Source organism: Tamandua tetradactyla, chromosome 4 (assembly GCF_023851605.1).
Source record: "Tamandua tetradactyla isolate mTamTet1 chromosome 4, mTamTet1.pri, whole genome shotgun sequence".
Lineage (NCBI taxonomy): Eukaryota > Metazoa > Chordata > Mammalia > Pilosa > Myrmecophagidae > Tamandua > Tamandua tetradactyla.
The window spans coordinates 13,184,675-13,201,678 of record NC_135330.1 but is presented as its reverse complement, the minus strand read 5'-3'; the positions used below and the strand labels follow the sequence as shown (position 1 = coordinate 13,201,678).

Sequence of the window (17,004 nt, the reverse complement as noted above, 5' to 3'; positions counted from 1 at the left end):
TTCTGTTTTCAATTTGAAAGCATAGGTAATTTTTAAATTGTCCAGATAGATTTTGTTACCTCATTGCATGTTTTTCAAAACAGAAAAGCAAGACTAACTTACCTGGGGATCTTGTTTCACCTCTGTAGCCCATACCTGAGTGTCTGGCATGTATCATGTATGGGATTGGAGAATCCACTTCCCCTAAGTAAACCATGATTACCCAGAAGAATTCTACTCTTACATGGCAGAGCTCAAGTCATGTTAACGCCACCATTCCTACTTTCTGCCCTAAGCCCCTTCCGAGTTTGCTAGGATTCTCACCCGGGAGAGAAATAACTGTCTTTCCTGTCCCTCCCGTGGATTTTATTGTTATGCCACCACCACACCTGACTCAGCATCTCCCCTTCTCTTGTCCACTCCTCTCTAGATCATGGACTAATGCTCCCGGGAAATGAAACACTTCACAAACACATTGAAACCCCTCGTTACTTGAAAGGAGTGACCACAATTTCAGGCTTGAAGTGAAAGGAAATGGTTGATGATTAATGAAATAAGGAGCTTCTGGGGAAGTGTCTTGCAAATCCAACCTTATTCAGCAGTGCAAACCTCACAGCTGACACAGAAGCCTCCTAACAGCTGCAAGTGACCTTAACATGACTCTTTCACTAGCCAGCTTCTGTTACTCACAGGCATTTTGGAGAGCATTTTATGACTTACTCTCTCCACAAGTGGCCCCGGTCCAGAGCTCTGCTTAGGGCTGAACGCCTCTTCCTTTATCATCTACTCCTGTCTTCACCTGTTTGTCACTTTCTCTTGAAGTGTGTCTTCTTCTTGATTGGGAGGATGGTTGTCCACTGCCTCCACTGTTCCATTGCTCAGAGAAGAAGTTGAAGGCACAAGCAAAGCTCGTGTTTCCCCAGGTGATGAGCCCATCTCCCCCACCATTCTCCTACCTTTGTTGGTTCTGTACCTGGTACTTGTTGGTAGAATTAAAGGGAATCTCTGCCACCTTGGGGCTTTTCTCTCTCATCTCCTTTACAGAGCCGTAAGACTGCTCGATAAACTTGAGGAGGGCTGACTCAGAAGCATCGCCTGTTGTTTCCCGCTGCCAGGATGGGATTTGTGTAAGTCCTAAAGGCATGGCACCTGGGCATCAGGCTTACCCATGGAGACAAGGAGAGGGCAGACTGGGTAAGGGATGTGTGCTGGAAGTCACTGAACACCGGGAAAGAGATTTCTTTCTTTTTTAAGATGGCAGGTTATACCCTGGATATGGAGGTACCCTTTCCCCTTAGACATAACACCTTAGCTATGGGAAGTTCCTCCTGATCAGCCTTAAAGTCAGTCCGGTTGCAGAGACCAGCGATTCGGGCTAGCATAAACCAGGTAGGAGAGCTTTTGGCAAATGTATTCCCTAGGAAGAAAATAAAACAGATGAATTTTGAGCAGGAGATAGGAGGGTTTAAAGCAGAGACTTATTTGCATCCTGTTTCCTATCCAAATACTTCTTAGAGGTAGCCTTTCCTTTCCTCCACACTCCCGTTCCCTCTACTCCACTTCCCGTCTGTCTTCTCTTGGTCTGGACTCACCACTCCCTTTCAGCTCATTTTTCCCCCTAATCCTTCCACTCGTGGCCCACCCACCCCCGTAGTCACCAGACTGGTCCTCCGTGGTGTCGGCTTCGTGTGTGGTCTTGTCGAACCACATGTGGGCGACGGTCATGCGGTTCTGGGTGAGGGTGCCCGTCTTGTCGGAGCAGATGGTGGAGGTGGAGCCCAGCGTCTCCACTGCCTCCAGGTTCTTCACCAGGCAGTTCTTCCGTGCCATGCGCTTGGCAGTCAGCGTCAGGCACACCTGAGGCCACAGGAAGAGAGAGAATCAGTGGAGAGAAAAGGTGGACCATTCGCACCACTTTTATTTCTGGAGAATGGATCATTTTTATCACTATTTCACTTTTTTGGTTCTTATTTCCCTTTCGTTTCTTCCTAGCCTTTAGAAATTCCATGTGTGCCTATAAACGAAATTAGGAAGGGGACTTTGGGTTGTGCTTCATGGAAGTGTTTCAAAAAGAAGAGGACATCGTAGAGACTCATCCTCTTTATCCCCCCTGACATATTCCTTTTCCCCATAAGTCTTTCATCTTTTTTATTCAGCAGCCTCCTTTCCATTCAAGTGCAGGCCATATTGCTTAAGTCTAATCTTTCCAGGTACGTAGGTAGCTACACTTTTATGGTGATATGAGATGTTATGTGTGAAGGTGGTGGGTGGGGGAGGCATCATACCAATTGATTTTTTAAAAAAGAATGGAGAGGAGAGTGATAAAATTGGGAAGTAATATTGTATCACTGGAATGGACCTGAAAAATCATCTAAAACCCAAAGATTTTTGTTGGTTATAAATTCAATGTAAGTCAGGTGTGTGGCAAGGCTATTTTAAAAACTAATAGATACTTAGCCTATGGTTACATAAGTACAGAATTCTAATCATGGGATTACATTGTATTGACATAACATGTAATGTTTATATGCTAGTGAAACCACCCCCTGAGTATCATGCCCATTTTTATCTTAAGAGGGATATTGATAAACTGGAACATAATCCAAATGCATGATCATCAAGACAAGGGGTCTGAAGACCATGTCACATGAAAACTGGCTAGAGAAATGAGATTATTTTCACCTCCCTCCTGGAGAGTATGAGGGAAGTGCTAGTCTATGGAAGAGCGAGAATTGACTAATTTTTTGTTTCTTTAAATGGGAAAACTAAAGTCAAAAAGAGAATCATATTTCCACTCAACACAATGAAATTTAACAAAAGCAGCCCACCAATGAAGGAGACAGAGACAAAAAGTGGTGGGCTTACCCATGATAGAAATAAAAATCTCCTACAACAGATTTTTATATGGTCTTGGAAGTCCTTTGCAATAATAAGTTTCTGTAATTCTCAGTTAACATTCCTCTATATACTGATGAGTAAATCAACACTTGGACATGTTTGATGATTTGGCCAAGTTCACCAGCCATTGCACCTAAGGCTAGAACTCAGCTCTTGGGATTCATAATCCAATGCTTTCTCCATCACAACTTGCTTCCATTCTCATTGAGAAGAAAAAGGAGGCACCAGAAAGCATGGATGAGAGACTCAATGTAATTGGGGGAACTAAATTTTTTTGGCAAACTGTACACATGTCAGAATACTCTTCACTTGGGAGCTTCAATGACAGAAGAAATACTATTAAGTTCATTTCCCTGGGGTGTTCTGTCTGCCCCGAGGCCACCTCCACCTTGTCTACTCACGGTGACAGTGGCCAGCAGTCCCTCAGGCACATTGGCCACAATGATGCCAATGAGAAAAATGACAGCCTCCAGCCAGTGATAGCCTAAGATGATTGAGAGTGTAAAGAAAGTGACACCCAGGAAGATGGCGACCATCGTGATTAGATGAATGAAGTGTTCTATCTCGACAGCGATGGGGGTCAGGCCAACCGACAGGCCCGATGCCAGTGAGGCAATGCGACCCATCACTGTGTTGTCTCCTGTAGCAATCACAATGCCCCGGGCTGTTCCTGTGGACAAGGGCGGAAAGAACATCACCCAACATATTTCAAGTCTGAACGGGAAAGACTGCTGGGTTTGGTTCCTATGGAAAGAAAGCTGTCAATGGTCAAAACCAAGGTGGAAACTCAAGGCCCTCTGAGAAGTAATTCTATTCTATTTCCCTTCAGGTTGACCCATATTTGGTTTATACAGATAAAGTTCTCCTCGTCTGAAAAACTTCTGACTAGCTTTCTGAGTTCTTCAGAGATACTCAAATACCTTCACTGTCAAGGTCTTTATCATACCGCATCTAAATATCTTCTATTTTCTACATATTTCTCTTGTTTCGTGCTCAGCTGCTGAACAGTTTCTAGACTTCCAAGAATAGTGGCATCCCGGACTCCCTTCTGGTAGAGTCCTATGTTCCAACATTTCCTTATCCTGTAGCCTGGTGGTTTTCAACTGGGGGTGGCTTGCTCCCTAGGGGACATTTGGCAATGTCTGGAGACATTTTTGGTTGTCAAACTGGAGTCGTAGGGGTTTACTTGTGGCATTAAGTGGGTGCTGGTCAGGGATGTTGCCAAACAACCCCCAACACACAGGACCGTCCCCTACCCCCTCAACAAAGAATTACTTCTCTGGCCCAAAATGTCAATAGTGCCAAGGTTGAGAAACCCTACCCTAACCCATACCCCTATTGCTCTAGCTAGAGTCAGTCTGACCTCTGGTGGGTAGCACAGGCCATAACAGCTGGGCTTCCGTGCTTATCAAAGTCCTCCTTTTCTTTCCACCAGCATAGCCCCCAGGGTCAGGAGAGGATATTGGACATCATGTCTAGCTCTAACAGAAATTCAGGTCATTCAGCTACATGGCTTGAACTAAGGAGCCCAACAAATTTCTTTGCTCAAAATAATGCCTCCTGCTCTACTATAATGACTGCAGTTCCTACCACTAATGTTACAATCAGAATCACTAGGAAAAACAACATATTATGGTAGTATGTTAGAATTAGAAAGGCTCAAAGCAGGAAGTTGAACTTTCCAATTTACTACTTGTTTGCCCTGGGGCGAGTTACTTAAACTGTCTGGAATTTGGCTTCCTCATATTTAAAATGGGATAAAAGCAACTACAAAGCTGTGAGGAGAAAATGAATGTTTTTAAAAGAAATCAAAACAGTGCTGGACACACCAAAGGGACTTGAACACTAGTTCCTTTTTTCTTTTCATTTATGAATTTAGAGTCTCCAGAAGAACTGATAAAAAAAAAATCACAGAGGTGACTTAGTAGGAATAGCACTAATCTATCAGCCCTACAAACATCTTCTCACAGAGCAGCTGGTGAGCCTCATTTCTAAGGTCACCATCAGCTCTGAGCCTGAGAGCAGGGTCACAGTCATAAAGCAGATGGTGAAGTCAACATTTATATGGAGGAAGAGTTCTGGAAAGTTTCACAGTATGAGGCATTCTACAAATGAGCCTGAGACTGGTTGCCAGAGGTGTTCTTCAGGCAAGAAAGGAAGATGCTAATATAACTGGTAGGTGCTATGCTTATATTGTGCCAAAGTTTCATCTAATCCTTCACTCTTACTTTTCTGCTATGGTTTCCCCATGCTTGGAGAGACAAGATTTAAAAACTAATCTCAATGTATCTAGAGACTTGGTGGGTGAACATCAACCTTGGGAAAGCTGAGAGGGCCAAGCATTCCTTGTTCCAGGCCAGACTGGTGCTTTCCTATACCTTCTGTATATCACCAGAGAAGTAGCTTAAGCCCCAGGGGAAATGTTCTTACTAGCAGTCCTGTTAAATTCCACAGTGATGAGAGCTGGGAGACAGGGTCTAAGGTAAAGGTTAAAGATACGCCACTAATGTGATATTTGCACAGAAATTACTCAATATAGCATTCCTGATTCCCTTCAACCTACTTTAACTCCTCAGCCTCCTAGTCTCCTGCTAAGCCCTCCCCCAGCCCAGCAGGCCCTTGTTTTCAAGAGGGAATGGCCCTGCCAATTCCTCCCATGTTCCCTTAGCTGAAACATATACGTAGCTGATAAAAAACCTACTTTGGAAGGAAAAATCTGAGCAAATTTCTTCTTAGAATTTAAAAATAGAAATCTAGTGTCTTTGAAGAAAGTTGCGCATTCACATTTTTTTTTGTTCAATCAAATCTGCTTCTTTAGTTTTAATATATATTTTTTAATTTTCTAGTTGCAATCTCCCTTAGTGTGTATTTGGTCTTAAAGCTTAATGGTTTTATGCTTTTCCTTTAAGGTATTTTCAAATTAACTTATTGTATTACTGGAAAGGTCATTAGCAATCTTTTAGTCCAGACTGGGGTCTTTGAAAAGAGTGTGGGTTTTAGAAACAAGAATCCCTGATCCTCCACTTTTCTGTTAGGATCTTGAATACAATGCTTAATCATATCCAAATGATGCCGCTAATCATAATAGTCTCTTCCTATGTAAAATAAGCATAATATCTGTTTTTTGGTGTTGTGAGGACCAGAGATAATATCTGTGATATTGACACATATCACATATTATCATATATGTCATATAATATATTGACATATATTAGGCATTCAATAAAAAATAAAGAATATATCTTAGATGCCTGAAATATTTATTTTTTAAAAAATGTATTATGGTAACATATATGCAATATAAAGTTCCATTTTAGCCACTTTCGAGTATACGATTCAGTGGCATTAATTATACCACAGCAAAATATTTATTCTTAAGCATGAATAAGGTTTTTAAGTGTATTCTAGGAAGCCTGGCAAGTCTCCTTTAAGAGAAAGGATTAAGGAGAGTTTGACATAATGACGAGTCCTTGTTACCACTTTAGCTAGAACTACCTTCTAGTTCAAGGATGTATGGGATTCTAGAAGCAAAGCCAAAGCCTGAGTGACCCCTCTGGTACCTCAAATTCCAGTGCCAATATCCTCTCTTGAAAAGGAGAATAAGCAGAAGTTAGGGCTTAATTTAGGAGAAGAATAAGCTAGCAAATGTTGAATAACTCTCCTCCCTTTCTGCCATTTTCAACTAACAGAGTAGAGTCCATTCACTAGCTAGAAATAATAATAGCTAAATATTATAGGGCACTTACAGACCTTGCTAGGTCTTGTGCTAAGCATTATATATATACACATATCTTTTAATACACACCATCATTGTGCACATGTGGAAATGGTGTCTTTGAGATGTCATTTCACCAAAGGTCATGCAGCTTTTGGAAGATAGAGTAATTGAGAACATAGAATGCCTGTTAGAATTTAAAAATAGAAATCTAGTGTTTTTGAAGAAAGCTTGCGCATTCACATTTTTTTTGTCCAATCAAATCTGCTTCTTTAGTTTTAATAAGTATTTTTTAATTTTCTAGTTGCAATCTCCCTTAGTGTGTATTTGGTCTTAAAGCTTAATGGTTTTATGCTTTTCCTAAGTGCTTGGCTACTCCCCATTTTCCTTAGAAGATAGTTCTTGAAATCTTTATGTCTCAATCTCTGCTTTTGGATCTAGGCTACTCAAAACGTGATATTCACCTTCCACACAGTTGGTGGAGAAGAAGCAGATGTTTCGGGTCTCCAGAGGGTTCTCATGGGTGAACTCGGGGGTGCGGGTCTGGGGCTCTGACTCTCCAGTCAAGGATGAGTTGTCTACCTGGGATGGGAGACAGGATGGGTGGTAAGGTGAGCACGGGGGAAAAGGCAGATTCATTTATAAAGATGACACATCTTTATCTGAAACCAATGTCATCATTGCTGTACAAAGCAAAACTTAAATCTATATACCAGAGACCTTATTCTCTATAACCTCGAATTTTACACTCATTAGCTCGGAAGGTTCTGAATGAGAAATCATATTTTCTTTAATTGAGCCCACATCCCTACAGAACCCTAAGCTGATGCTTGGCCCCTCCCGTAGCTATCCACACCCCCTCACCTTACATCCCTGTGCAGAGATAAGCCGAAGGTCAGCTGGGATTCGGTCTCCACCCTTCACTTCTACCAGGTCTCCCACAACCACCTCTTGGACTTTGATCTGCATCTTCTCTCCACCTCGAATTACCAGGGCTTGCTATGGAAAGACAGTAGAGGGTCATTTCCAAAGCTTTCTGCTCCCCCATCCTGCTTCTGGCCTAGAACTTCCTGTTCCTTTTCTCCCTCCTTTCTTACGGTGTCACCCACCACATCATCCCTCAAGTTCTCTTCTGTAGACTGTAAATTCCTACCACTGCTGTTTGTAGGGCTCTTTGCAATGTGACTTTGATATTTGTCCCATTAAGAGGTTCAGTCTATCTCTCTATCCCTTGAATCTGGGTTTGGCCTCATGGCTTGCTTTGGCCCATGGATAGTAGCAAATGTCACACAGCAGAGGCCTGAAAGATGCTTGCACGTGGGCAATTGCCCTCTTGTTGCTGGGAATCCTTCTGCCGCCACCCAGACAAGTCTGAATTAACCTCCCGGAGGGAGAGAGAAAGGCCCAAGCTGTCCCAGTGAGAACTCATCCAACCCCAGCTGAGGCCAGCTCAGACTAGAACAACAGATCAGATTTTTTAAGCCGCTAAATTTGGGTGCTGTTTAGGCAGCAAAAGGCAATTTTTGATACAGTTCATTCAGCCAAAACACTTTGCTCCCAAGCTCTTACTCAAGGAAGGAATTAGGTTATGCAGACACCAAAGGGAGACAAAAATGCTAGGCTAAAATATCAGCTATAACCTGGTCATGCAGTTGAAAAATTTTAGAGCCTGTCTCTTTCCAAGTTTCCAGCCCCATGCCCCCATCTACTGTCATGTTATTTCCAGGTCCTGTTTTTTTTTTTTTTTTAACTTTTTTTTTTAAATAATTTCAAACTTGCAGAAAAGCTGCAAGAATAAAAATAGTATCATGAACACTTATATAGCCTTTACCCAGTTTCACCTATTAACATTTTATCCAATTTGCTTTATCGTTAACTTTCTCTCCGTGTGTATGTGTGTATACTTTTAAAATTTTTATTAAAAAATTTTTTTTATTTTGTTTTGTTTTGTATATTCTTTTCTCTGAATCATTTGAGGGTAAGTTATATACATCGTGGTCTTTTACCCTAAATTCTTTAGTGTGCATTTCCCAAGAACTAAATGATACTTTCTTATATAACCACAGTTATCAACTTCGGTAAACTTCACACTGATAGAAAACTTCTATCTAACCTACTGTCTATATTTGAGTTTTACCAATTGACCCAATAATACCCTTTAGAGCATTATTTTTTTTTTTTCTCTTCCAGCACAGGATTCGGTCTAGGGGTAAGTGTTGAATTTAGTTGTCATGCCTCTTCAGCCTCCTTTAATCTGGAATACTTTCACAACTGTTCTTTAACTTTTATGTCATTGACATTTTGAGGAATCCAGCCCCCTCCCCAGCCCTTTTTATTTTTTGAATAGAATATTCTCATTTGGGTTTGTATGGTGTTTGCTCATGATTAGATTCAGGGTATGCGTTGTAGGAAGGTTCTGAATGAGAAATCATATTTTCTTTAATTGAGCCCACATCCTTACAGAACCCTAAGTTGATGTTTGGCCCCCTACCATAGCTATCCACATCCCCTACAAATAATTTTGTAGGTAATTTTCGGTCCTTCTCTGGGTTTTATAGGCCTTCTAAGCACTTTTGAGGCCTTTGAGAGAGTAATTTACCCTTATCGTCAACCTCCGTTAGCTCACGCATCATAGTATACCTATGGCACCAGCCCTACCTCCGGCACCATGCTCTTGAAAGAGTCCATGATCCTGGAGCTTTTGGCCTCCTGATAATAGGAAAAGCAGCCAGTGATGATGACCACGACAGACAGTACGATGCCCAGGTACAGCTAGGGGTGGGGAGAGAAAGGGTTTGTCAGCACGTCCTTCTCTGCCTCTTCATCCTCAGAAAATCAGCTGCAAGGATAAAAGCATGTGCAGGGCTGGCACATTTGGCTCCCTAGTGAAGGAGCCCTGAGCTATAATTAGGTGGCAGCAAAATCCCTGATCAAAACTGTATCTTCCTCTCCAAGGGCGCTATTGATCCATGGGGGAGTGGGGGGCGGATAGAGAAGGGAAGGGAGAGGTGGAGAGGGAGGAGATAAAGAGTTAAATTCAGGGCAAGAGAGAAAGGGACAACATAATACTTTGATGATCAATCAGGAAGATAATGAAAGGGGTGCAAGTTTCAGGAGGAAATGCATCTCAGGGAGCTGAACCAGCAGCTTTGTAGATAAAATGCTAGGGTTAAGGAGGATGAGAAGCTCCCTTTAGAAAATTCTAGGAAGATTACGGATTTGGGCCAGAGAACTTCAGGAGTGTGAAGGTGCTAAACAGAAGAGTATCAAGGATTGAGATATAGGGCTGGGCGGTATTAATCGAAAAAACTCACATTATCTCTGGCAGGCTCCTGATTGAAATATATCTGGATGCCGTAAGCCATGAAGCAGAGAATGGCACCAATCCATAGTAGGATGGAAAAACCACCGAACAGTTGTTTACAGAATTTGACCCATTCTGGAGTGGTGGGGGGTGGGGTAAGTGTGTTAGGTCCATCTCGAGCAAGTATTTCCTGTGCCTGTTGGTGGGAAAGGCCCTGTGTGGAGAAATAAGAGAGACGGATAGAGAACAATAAGAAAGAAACGACAATGGAGGAGAACCTGGGATCAAATCTGAGATCTGCTCTTTATAGCCCTAGGATGGAACTAGAGCCAGAGAAGTTCTCTCAAGTTCAGTCTGGAAGCTCTTCACTGGAGCATCTTTCCTTTATGAATTGATGCATAAACATTTTTGTGCACCTATCTCGGTATTGTGGTAGTTGCTGAGGCTACCAAGAATGGTCCCTACCTTTAAGGGGCTCAAACTCTAGTGTTCTTTATTTTTTTTAGGTAGTAATCTAATGTGTGTAATATATTTATAATACAATGTGCAAGGACAAAATAATGATGAAAATAATACCTAATGTGGATAGCATTATGGACAGTCACACTTTGGCTCTCTCTTTCATGGAATAGTGGGAAAAATTCTTGCTAAAGAAATGAGGGCACAGTCTTACTCTAGACTTGTGCCCAAACTTGTGTGCTGTTTCCTGTAAATGGAAGTGGCAATAGAACCAAATAGTAGTAATAGTGGTTTTTGCCACTGTATCAGTGGTTTTCAAAGTACGGTCTGGGAATCCCTGGGCTCTCAAGACCCTTTCAGGGGATCCACAACGTCGAACAATTTTTATAATAATGCCAAATTGGTATTTGCCTTTTTTCACTCTTGTTCTCTTAAGAGGGGAAAGTTAGGAGACTTGATTTCTGGCTCCACTTTTGCTCTGGTAGCCTCAGAGTCAGAGTCGGAAATCCTCTGGCTCCCTTAGGGGTTCCTTCACTCACGTTTGTCAGGTCCACTGAATATTTGGTGCTCAGATTTTCCAACGTTAGTGTGTGATCATCCTGAAAAGACAGTAAAGTCGTTGAGGGAGATGAAATGACCTCAGGTTATTTTCAGGGGGAGGAGGAGAAACGTACTGGAAGGAGAGATGGCTCTGGCCTGTTGATTAATTCTGAGGGTAAAATATCCATCTTGAACCAATAACAAGATATATGAGCCTTGAGGATATAATGCTGAGTGAAATAAGACGGACACAAAAGGACAGATACTATGTGACTCCGCTTTTATGACCATGGTAAAGGTAAAATCAGAGGCTTATCATACAGAATATCGGGGACCTAGAGAAACACGGAAACTGGAGATGGGTGAACAGTCTGCTAATGATGTTGAACTTAAGTATAAGGGAATAGACAAAAGTGAAGGCAGTTCCTAGTGGGTCTACAAGTAATACTACCATATCGAAGGTGAACATGATTGAAAGTTGTATAGACCCATATGTCCCACCGATTAACACTACAAATACAAATAAGTTTTTGCACGCACTACTGTAAAGGTATGAATCTTGTACAAAGAGTGTTTAAGTCCAGGGTACAGGGAAAAACGGCTATTGTATGTTATGGGCTATATTTAACAAGAAAATATCAGCACTACCACAGAAATAGCAGAGGTAAATAATGGGGGGAGGGACCAGAGTTAAGGGGAGGTTTAGCTTTCCCGCTTGGTGAGGGTGTGTTTATTGGTTATCTTTCTCTTGGGAACAATGAAATTATCTAAAATTGAAAAAAATAGTAAAGCTATTAAGGTGAGCAGCGTTTCCAAAGTGCAATTGTCAGCACCCGTGTTGGGTGTTCTCACCATGATGACTTCCTTCTTCAGCACCTCCATATCTTCCTTCTTTTTTTTCTTCTTCATCTTTGTTTTCATACCCTCACTAGGACTTAGGTTTGGATTCTGCTCATTCCCAGGAAGAGTCACAGTGCTTTGCTTCCCAACCCCCTGCCCCATAGCTACCCCTGGGTATAGATGACCCAGCTCAACAGGCGGGAGGAAAGCAAAGGCCGTGAGGGGGGTGTGGGAAAGGAGGAAGGAAGAGGTGAGGGGGTGAAAGGTGGGCGGCAGGAGAAAGGGGGGGAATGGTGGAGCAAGGGAGAAGGGGGTGAAGGAAATGGGGATGATGAGAAGAATAAAATGGTGGAGAAAGAGGGGGCAGAGAGGAAGGGAATGGAGGAGTCGGGTGTTAAAGATGTGAAAGGGAAAGGGGAGCAAAAAAGGAGAGCCTGAGGGAGAGAGGAGTGAAAAGGCCAGAGGTGAGAGACAAGTGAGAGAAAGAGTGAGGGGAGTGAAGTGACAAATCAGTAAAAAGTGGGAGGAGGAACCGTTAGAAATGAGGGAGCCACGAGATGGGAGGTGCGTGGGGTGATGGGAGAGTTCAAATGAAGGCGGAAGGGTGAAGAGATGGAGTGGAGGAAATGAAGGTGGAGGGTCTGGAAGCAAGCGTGGAGGCTAATGTTGTGCCTAAGTGATGAAGATGCCACAGATGCTCAGTGGATGGGAAGTGGGGTGGGAGTGAGGAGGCCAGAGTGGGCTTCAGGTCATCCTGGAGGCCTCCCAGCCCCAGGTCTGATGGGTGCCACGGCAACGGCCCAGGTCTGTCATCACAAAGGCATGGTGGCATCCTGGCGATTCCAACAGAGAATCCAGAATCTCAGCCTGTGGCTTTGAGGATGCCTGGAGCAGGGTCTATTGAAGAGAGAGTTTCAGTCTGAGGGAAAAACTAGAACCAAATCCGTAGTCAGACAGACATCCAAGCTTTAGAGGCCCCCAAAATAGATGACTCAAAAAATAAAGTAGGTACTTTATATTTGAGGATGTTTTCAGTGAAGCACACTTCTTCACCAGCATTGAGCCTTGTTTTATTAATATCAGGAGCTCATATAGAAGAATAGTTCAGATCATCCTGTTTGGAATTCATCCTGGACTTGAATCCTGGCTCCTCTGCTTACCAGCTGTGTGGCTTTGGACAAGTTACCTAACCTCTCTGGGACTCTTTATCTGTAAAGGGAGACCATTTACCTTGTAACGTGGTGAGAGTGAGGATTACAGTGAGAGGTTCTCTGTAAAGCACTTAGCACCATGATCACAGACATAGTATGCATTCACTAAATAGCTTCAATTAGTATATTTTATTTGTGAATAAAGCTATTTGAAAGTTTTCTTAATATGTAGGTCTTCTCATGAGAATAAAAATATGCTTTTCCATGTGATAACACTGTATTTCCTCATTTCTAAAGGATACATATATCTCTTTCTTTCACCTTCCCTGGCATCTTGGTAAGTGGTTTTACTGTATTGATTTTATATGTTTTGTGTGTAATTTATACTCCCACTCCTCCAAAAAAGAATCTGAAGCAGCTGGATAGTTCTATTAATCATTTATACATTTTCAGTGATGCTTGTCACATACATTTCCCATTTTGTTGTTTTGATATTTATTTAATTGCATTTTGGTTATGCATGTGTTTCAAAAACATGAATGTATCTGCAAGTATCTGTTTTGGCACTGATGCAATCCTCTTTCAATATTAGGAAATGGAAATTTGCCCTTCCCAGATGGGATAAATGGTAGTATATTTCTTTAGTAGATTGGATTTTTCTTCTCTATTAAAAGTAAATTTTAAAAAGTTTAAAATTTTAAAGTAAAACAAAAACTGAATGTCCCACTTCCCCTCCTTCCAGCTTTAGCCTCCCCGTAGTTGAAGCTACTGTTAATAGCAGTATGCTGCATTTCCTTGCAGTCTTTTTTTTCTGTTTATACAAATAGATATCATATAGGAGATACATTTTTATTTTTATAGAATCATCCAACACTCTCCATTCATTATTCAACATGCCATATATGTAAAGCTCATTTTTTAAGTGGCTGCTCAGCATTCCACATTCCATATTGACATAGTTTATTCAGTCATTCCGACTAATCATGGATTTATGGGATATTTTCCTTTTATTTTTAAGTTTTTATTAAACAAGTTGTAGTTTACAGAAAAATCATGCATAAACACAGAGTTCCCATATATACCCTCTCACTATCCTGCACACACACTCCACATTAGTGTGGCACCTTTGTTGCAATTGATGAAACCATATCATTATAATACTATTAATCATAGTTCATAGTTACACTAGGCTTCACTGTGGCTACAATCCTATGGTTTTGTTTTCTTTTTTATTACAGAGATTGTAGGTTTATAGAAAAATTATGCATGAAGTATAGAGTTCTCATATACTACCTTATTATTAGCACCTTGCATTAGTGTGATGTATCTGTGACAATTCATTAAAGAACATTTTTATAATTGTGCTATTAACTATAGTCCATTGTTGACCCTGAACTTCACTGGCCTTCTTGAATCAAGGTATCTCTCCCTGGGTGCCTTAGATTGGACATTTCTATTGGTTTGCTTTAATTGGGACATTTTTGTAGCCTTAGAACTGTTAACTTGCAACTTATTAAATTCCCCCTTTAAAAAAGCCATTCCATTTCTGGTATATTGCATTACAGCAGCTAGCAAACTAGAAGAGCCTCCTGCATCTTCTTTTTCTTTTTTGCGTTTGTTTGTTCCTGCCATCCGGGTCTCCGACATGGCAGGCAAGAACTCTGAACCCTGCTGAGCCACCACTGTCCTATATAATGAGGATTTTAGTTGATATTGGATCAAGTCTTTGTAGTAACTTATTTTATCTTTACTATATTCTGTCTCCCCAAACAGGAATCAAGTTTAGCTCTCCATGTATTCATGTTTTCTCTTTATTTCCCTCATGATACCTTTATATTTTCTTTAAATAAAGATTATATATCTCACATACTAAAGCTTACATGTAATCTGTTTTGTTTCTATTGTAAACAGAAACTTTTTGTACTGTACTTTCTATCTCACTAATTAATATTTAGAGATACATTTAATTTTTTAAAATTATTATCTATAATAATTTGCTACTTTGAATTCAGTGCCTCTAAGATATTTTTATCTCTGTTGCCTTTTGTTGGCTGACTTCCTTGAATTTTTTAAGTTATTTAATCATATTCTAAACCCCCCCAAAAGCAAATTTTGATTTCTTCTAGTTTATCTCCTTAGATCTTTTGAATACAACCCCCTCCCCAGGATTTCAAATGTTGCTGCTATTGTATTTGCTCTAGCTGCTTTTATTATTAATTTTCTAGATTCACCACTTCCCTTCTCTGTTTTCTGAACATGATTATGTTTTTCTGTATGCTTTTTCCTCCAACATTTTAAGCAGAACTAAAATTTGAAGGTTACTGATTATCTCCTCAACATCTTTGAAATGACTAATCATTTTTCTAGTTAATGATAGTTGTTAGTTTTCCTTGTTAAATACTCTTACTATGTGATGCCCCGATAAATCCCAGAGTGGTTTGAAAAAGTGAATAAAGAAATATTTGCCAAGTCCCTTTGGGGAAATGGTGAAAAAGGGGGAAAATTCACTTCCCCATTTGGAAAATTCCTGATACTCTCTCAAGCAGTGGGGACAGCCAAATCGATAGGCTGAGCCCTCAATATTGGGGTTTATTCCCATGACACTTATCCCTGCAGAGGACAGGCTAAGACTACTTAAAATTAGGTCTAAGAGTCACCCCCAGAGAACCTCTTTTGTTGCTCAGATATGGTCTCTCTGTCTCTCCCTCAGCCAACACAGCAAATGAACTCACTGCCCTCCCCATCTTTACATGGGACATGACTCCTAGGGGTGTAAACTTCCCTGGCAACGTGGGACAGAAATCCTAGAATAAGCTGGGACTCAGCATCAAAGGATTGAGAAAACCTTCTTGGCCAAAAGGGGGAAGAGAGAAACGAGGCAAAATGAAGTGTCAGTGGCTGAGAGATTTCAAACAGAGTCGAGAGGTTATCTTGGAGGTTATTCTTACTCATTATATAGATAACCCCTTTTTAATGTAATGTGTGTTAGAGAGGCTGGAGGGCAGTGCCTGAAACTGTAGAGCTGTGTTCCAGCAGCCATGTTTCTTGAAGATGACTGTATAATGATGTAGCTTTCACAATGTGACCGTGTGATTGTGACAACCTTGTGTCTGATGCTCCTTTTATCTATGGTATGGACAGATGAGTAAAAAATATGAATAAAAAATAAATAAATAATGGGGGAACAAATGTTAAAATAAATTTAGTAGATTGAAATGCTAGTGATCAATGAAAGGGAGTGGTAAGGGGTAGAGGGAAAAATAAGGGGAACAAAGGCGAAAGTGTATTGGGTGGAGGGAAATACTAGTGGTCAGTGAGAGGGAGGGGTAAGGGGTATGGAATGTATGAGTTTTTTCTGTTTACTTTTCATTTCTTTTTCTGGACTGATGCAAATGTTCTAAGAAATGATCATGGTGATGAATGTACAGCAATGTGATGATATTGTGAGCCACTGATTGTACATCAAGTATGGAATGTTCATACGTTAGGAATGTTCGTGCTTGTCTGTTGTTTTGTTTTGTCAATAAAAAAGAGATAAACATGGACATTGAGAAAAATACTTTTACTGCATTCCACTATTTGGTGACAGTCAAGTTATTGCATTTTTTATTATTAAAATTTATCAAAACTGCATTTAAATCTCCTGGGCAGCACACAATTCTTTTCTGTGTTCTAGTATAGTTTAAGTAATATAAGAATGTTCTTTGAAGAATTGGGAAAATTTTCTCCACTGAATTCGTTGGAGTCAAGGACATTTTTAAAGAACTAATTTTGAATTCAGTCTTTGATGTTGAGCTAGTCATTTTTTCCCTATTTCTTTTGCATCATTCTTAGTATTACATTTATTTATGCATCTTTCCCTGATAGGTTATCACATTTCCTACTCTGTAGCTGAAAAGGAAATGCCACGGAGAGTATTCCTACATGGGTTAGAGTTCGGCCTTAATTTCTAGTGGTTAGTGCTATAGTAAGATTCTCTCACCGTTTTGTGAGATCATCTAGCAGATTTTTAAATCTCCTCCTATCCTTTTTTCTTAAGCCCCTACTGCTCAAATGTCCATTGTGCACAAATTCCTGGCTCTCTTTGCAGCCTCCCCAGTTCACTGAATCACAGGGCC

The 17,004-nt window shown here is 40.9% G+C and overlaps 1 protein-coding gene across 6 annotated transcripts in view; it reads right to left on the bottom strand.

The window, feature by feature from the left end:
• LOC143680038 (sodium/potassium-transporting ATPase subunit alpha-4) overlaps positions 1-12,526 on the bottom strand; it is a 64,908-nt gene extending 52,382 nt beyond the window's left edge. Inside the window, exons 1-10 of one of the 6 annotated variants that reach the window (XM_077156615.1) lie at positions 11,748-12,526; positions 10,895-10,954; positions 9,907-10,110; positions 9,251-9,364; positions 7,457-7,591; positions 7,057-7,174; positions 3,279-3,547; positions 1,626-1,836; positions 1,287-1,396; positions 953-1,087 (exon numbers count right to left, since the gene is read on the bottom strand). In XM_077156615.1, coding sequence (XP_077012730.1) covers positions 953-1,087; positions 1,287-1,396; positions 1,626-1,836; positions 3,279-3,547; positions 7,057-7,174; positions 7,457-7,591; positions 9,251-9,364; positions 9,907-10,110; positions 10,895-10,954; positions 11,748-11,897 — 1,506 coding nt within the window. In that variant the 5' untranslated portion in view covers positions 11,898-12,526. Of the gene's footprint in view, positions 1-699; positions 857-935; positions 1,088-1,286; positions 1,397-1,625; positions 1,837-3,278; positions 3,548-7,056; positions 7,175-7,456; positions 7,592-9,250; positions 9,365-9,906; positions 10,111-10,894; positions 10,955-11,747 lie in introns of those variants that run through there. The other 5 variants (XM_077156616.1, XM_077156618.1, XM_077156617.1 and 2 more) reach the window with 5 other exon arrangements.
• Between the last annotated feature and the right edge of the window lie 4,478 nt (positions 12,527-17,004).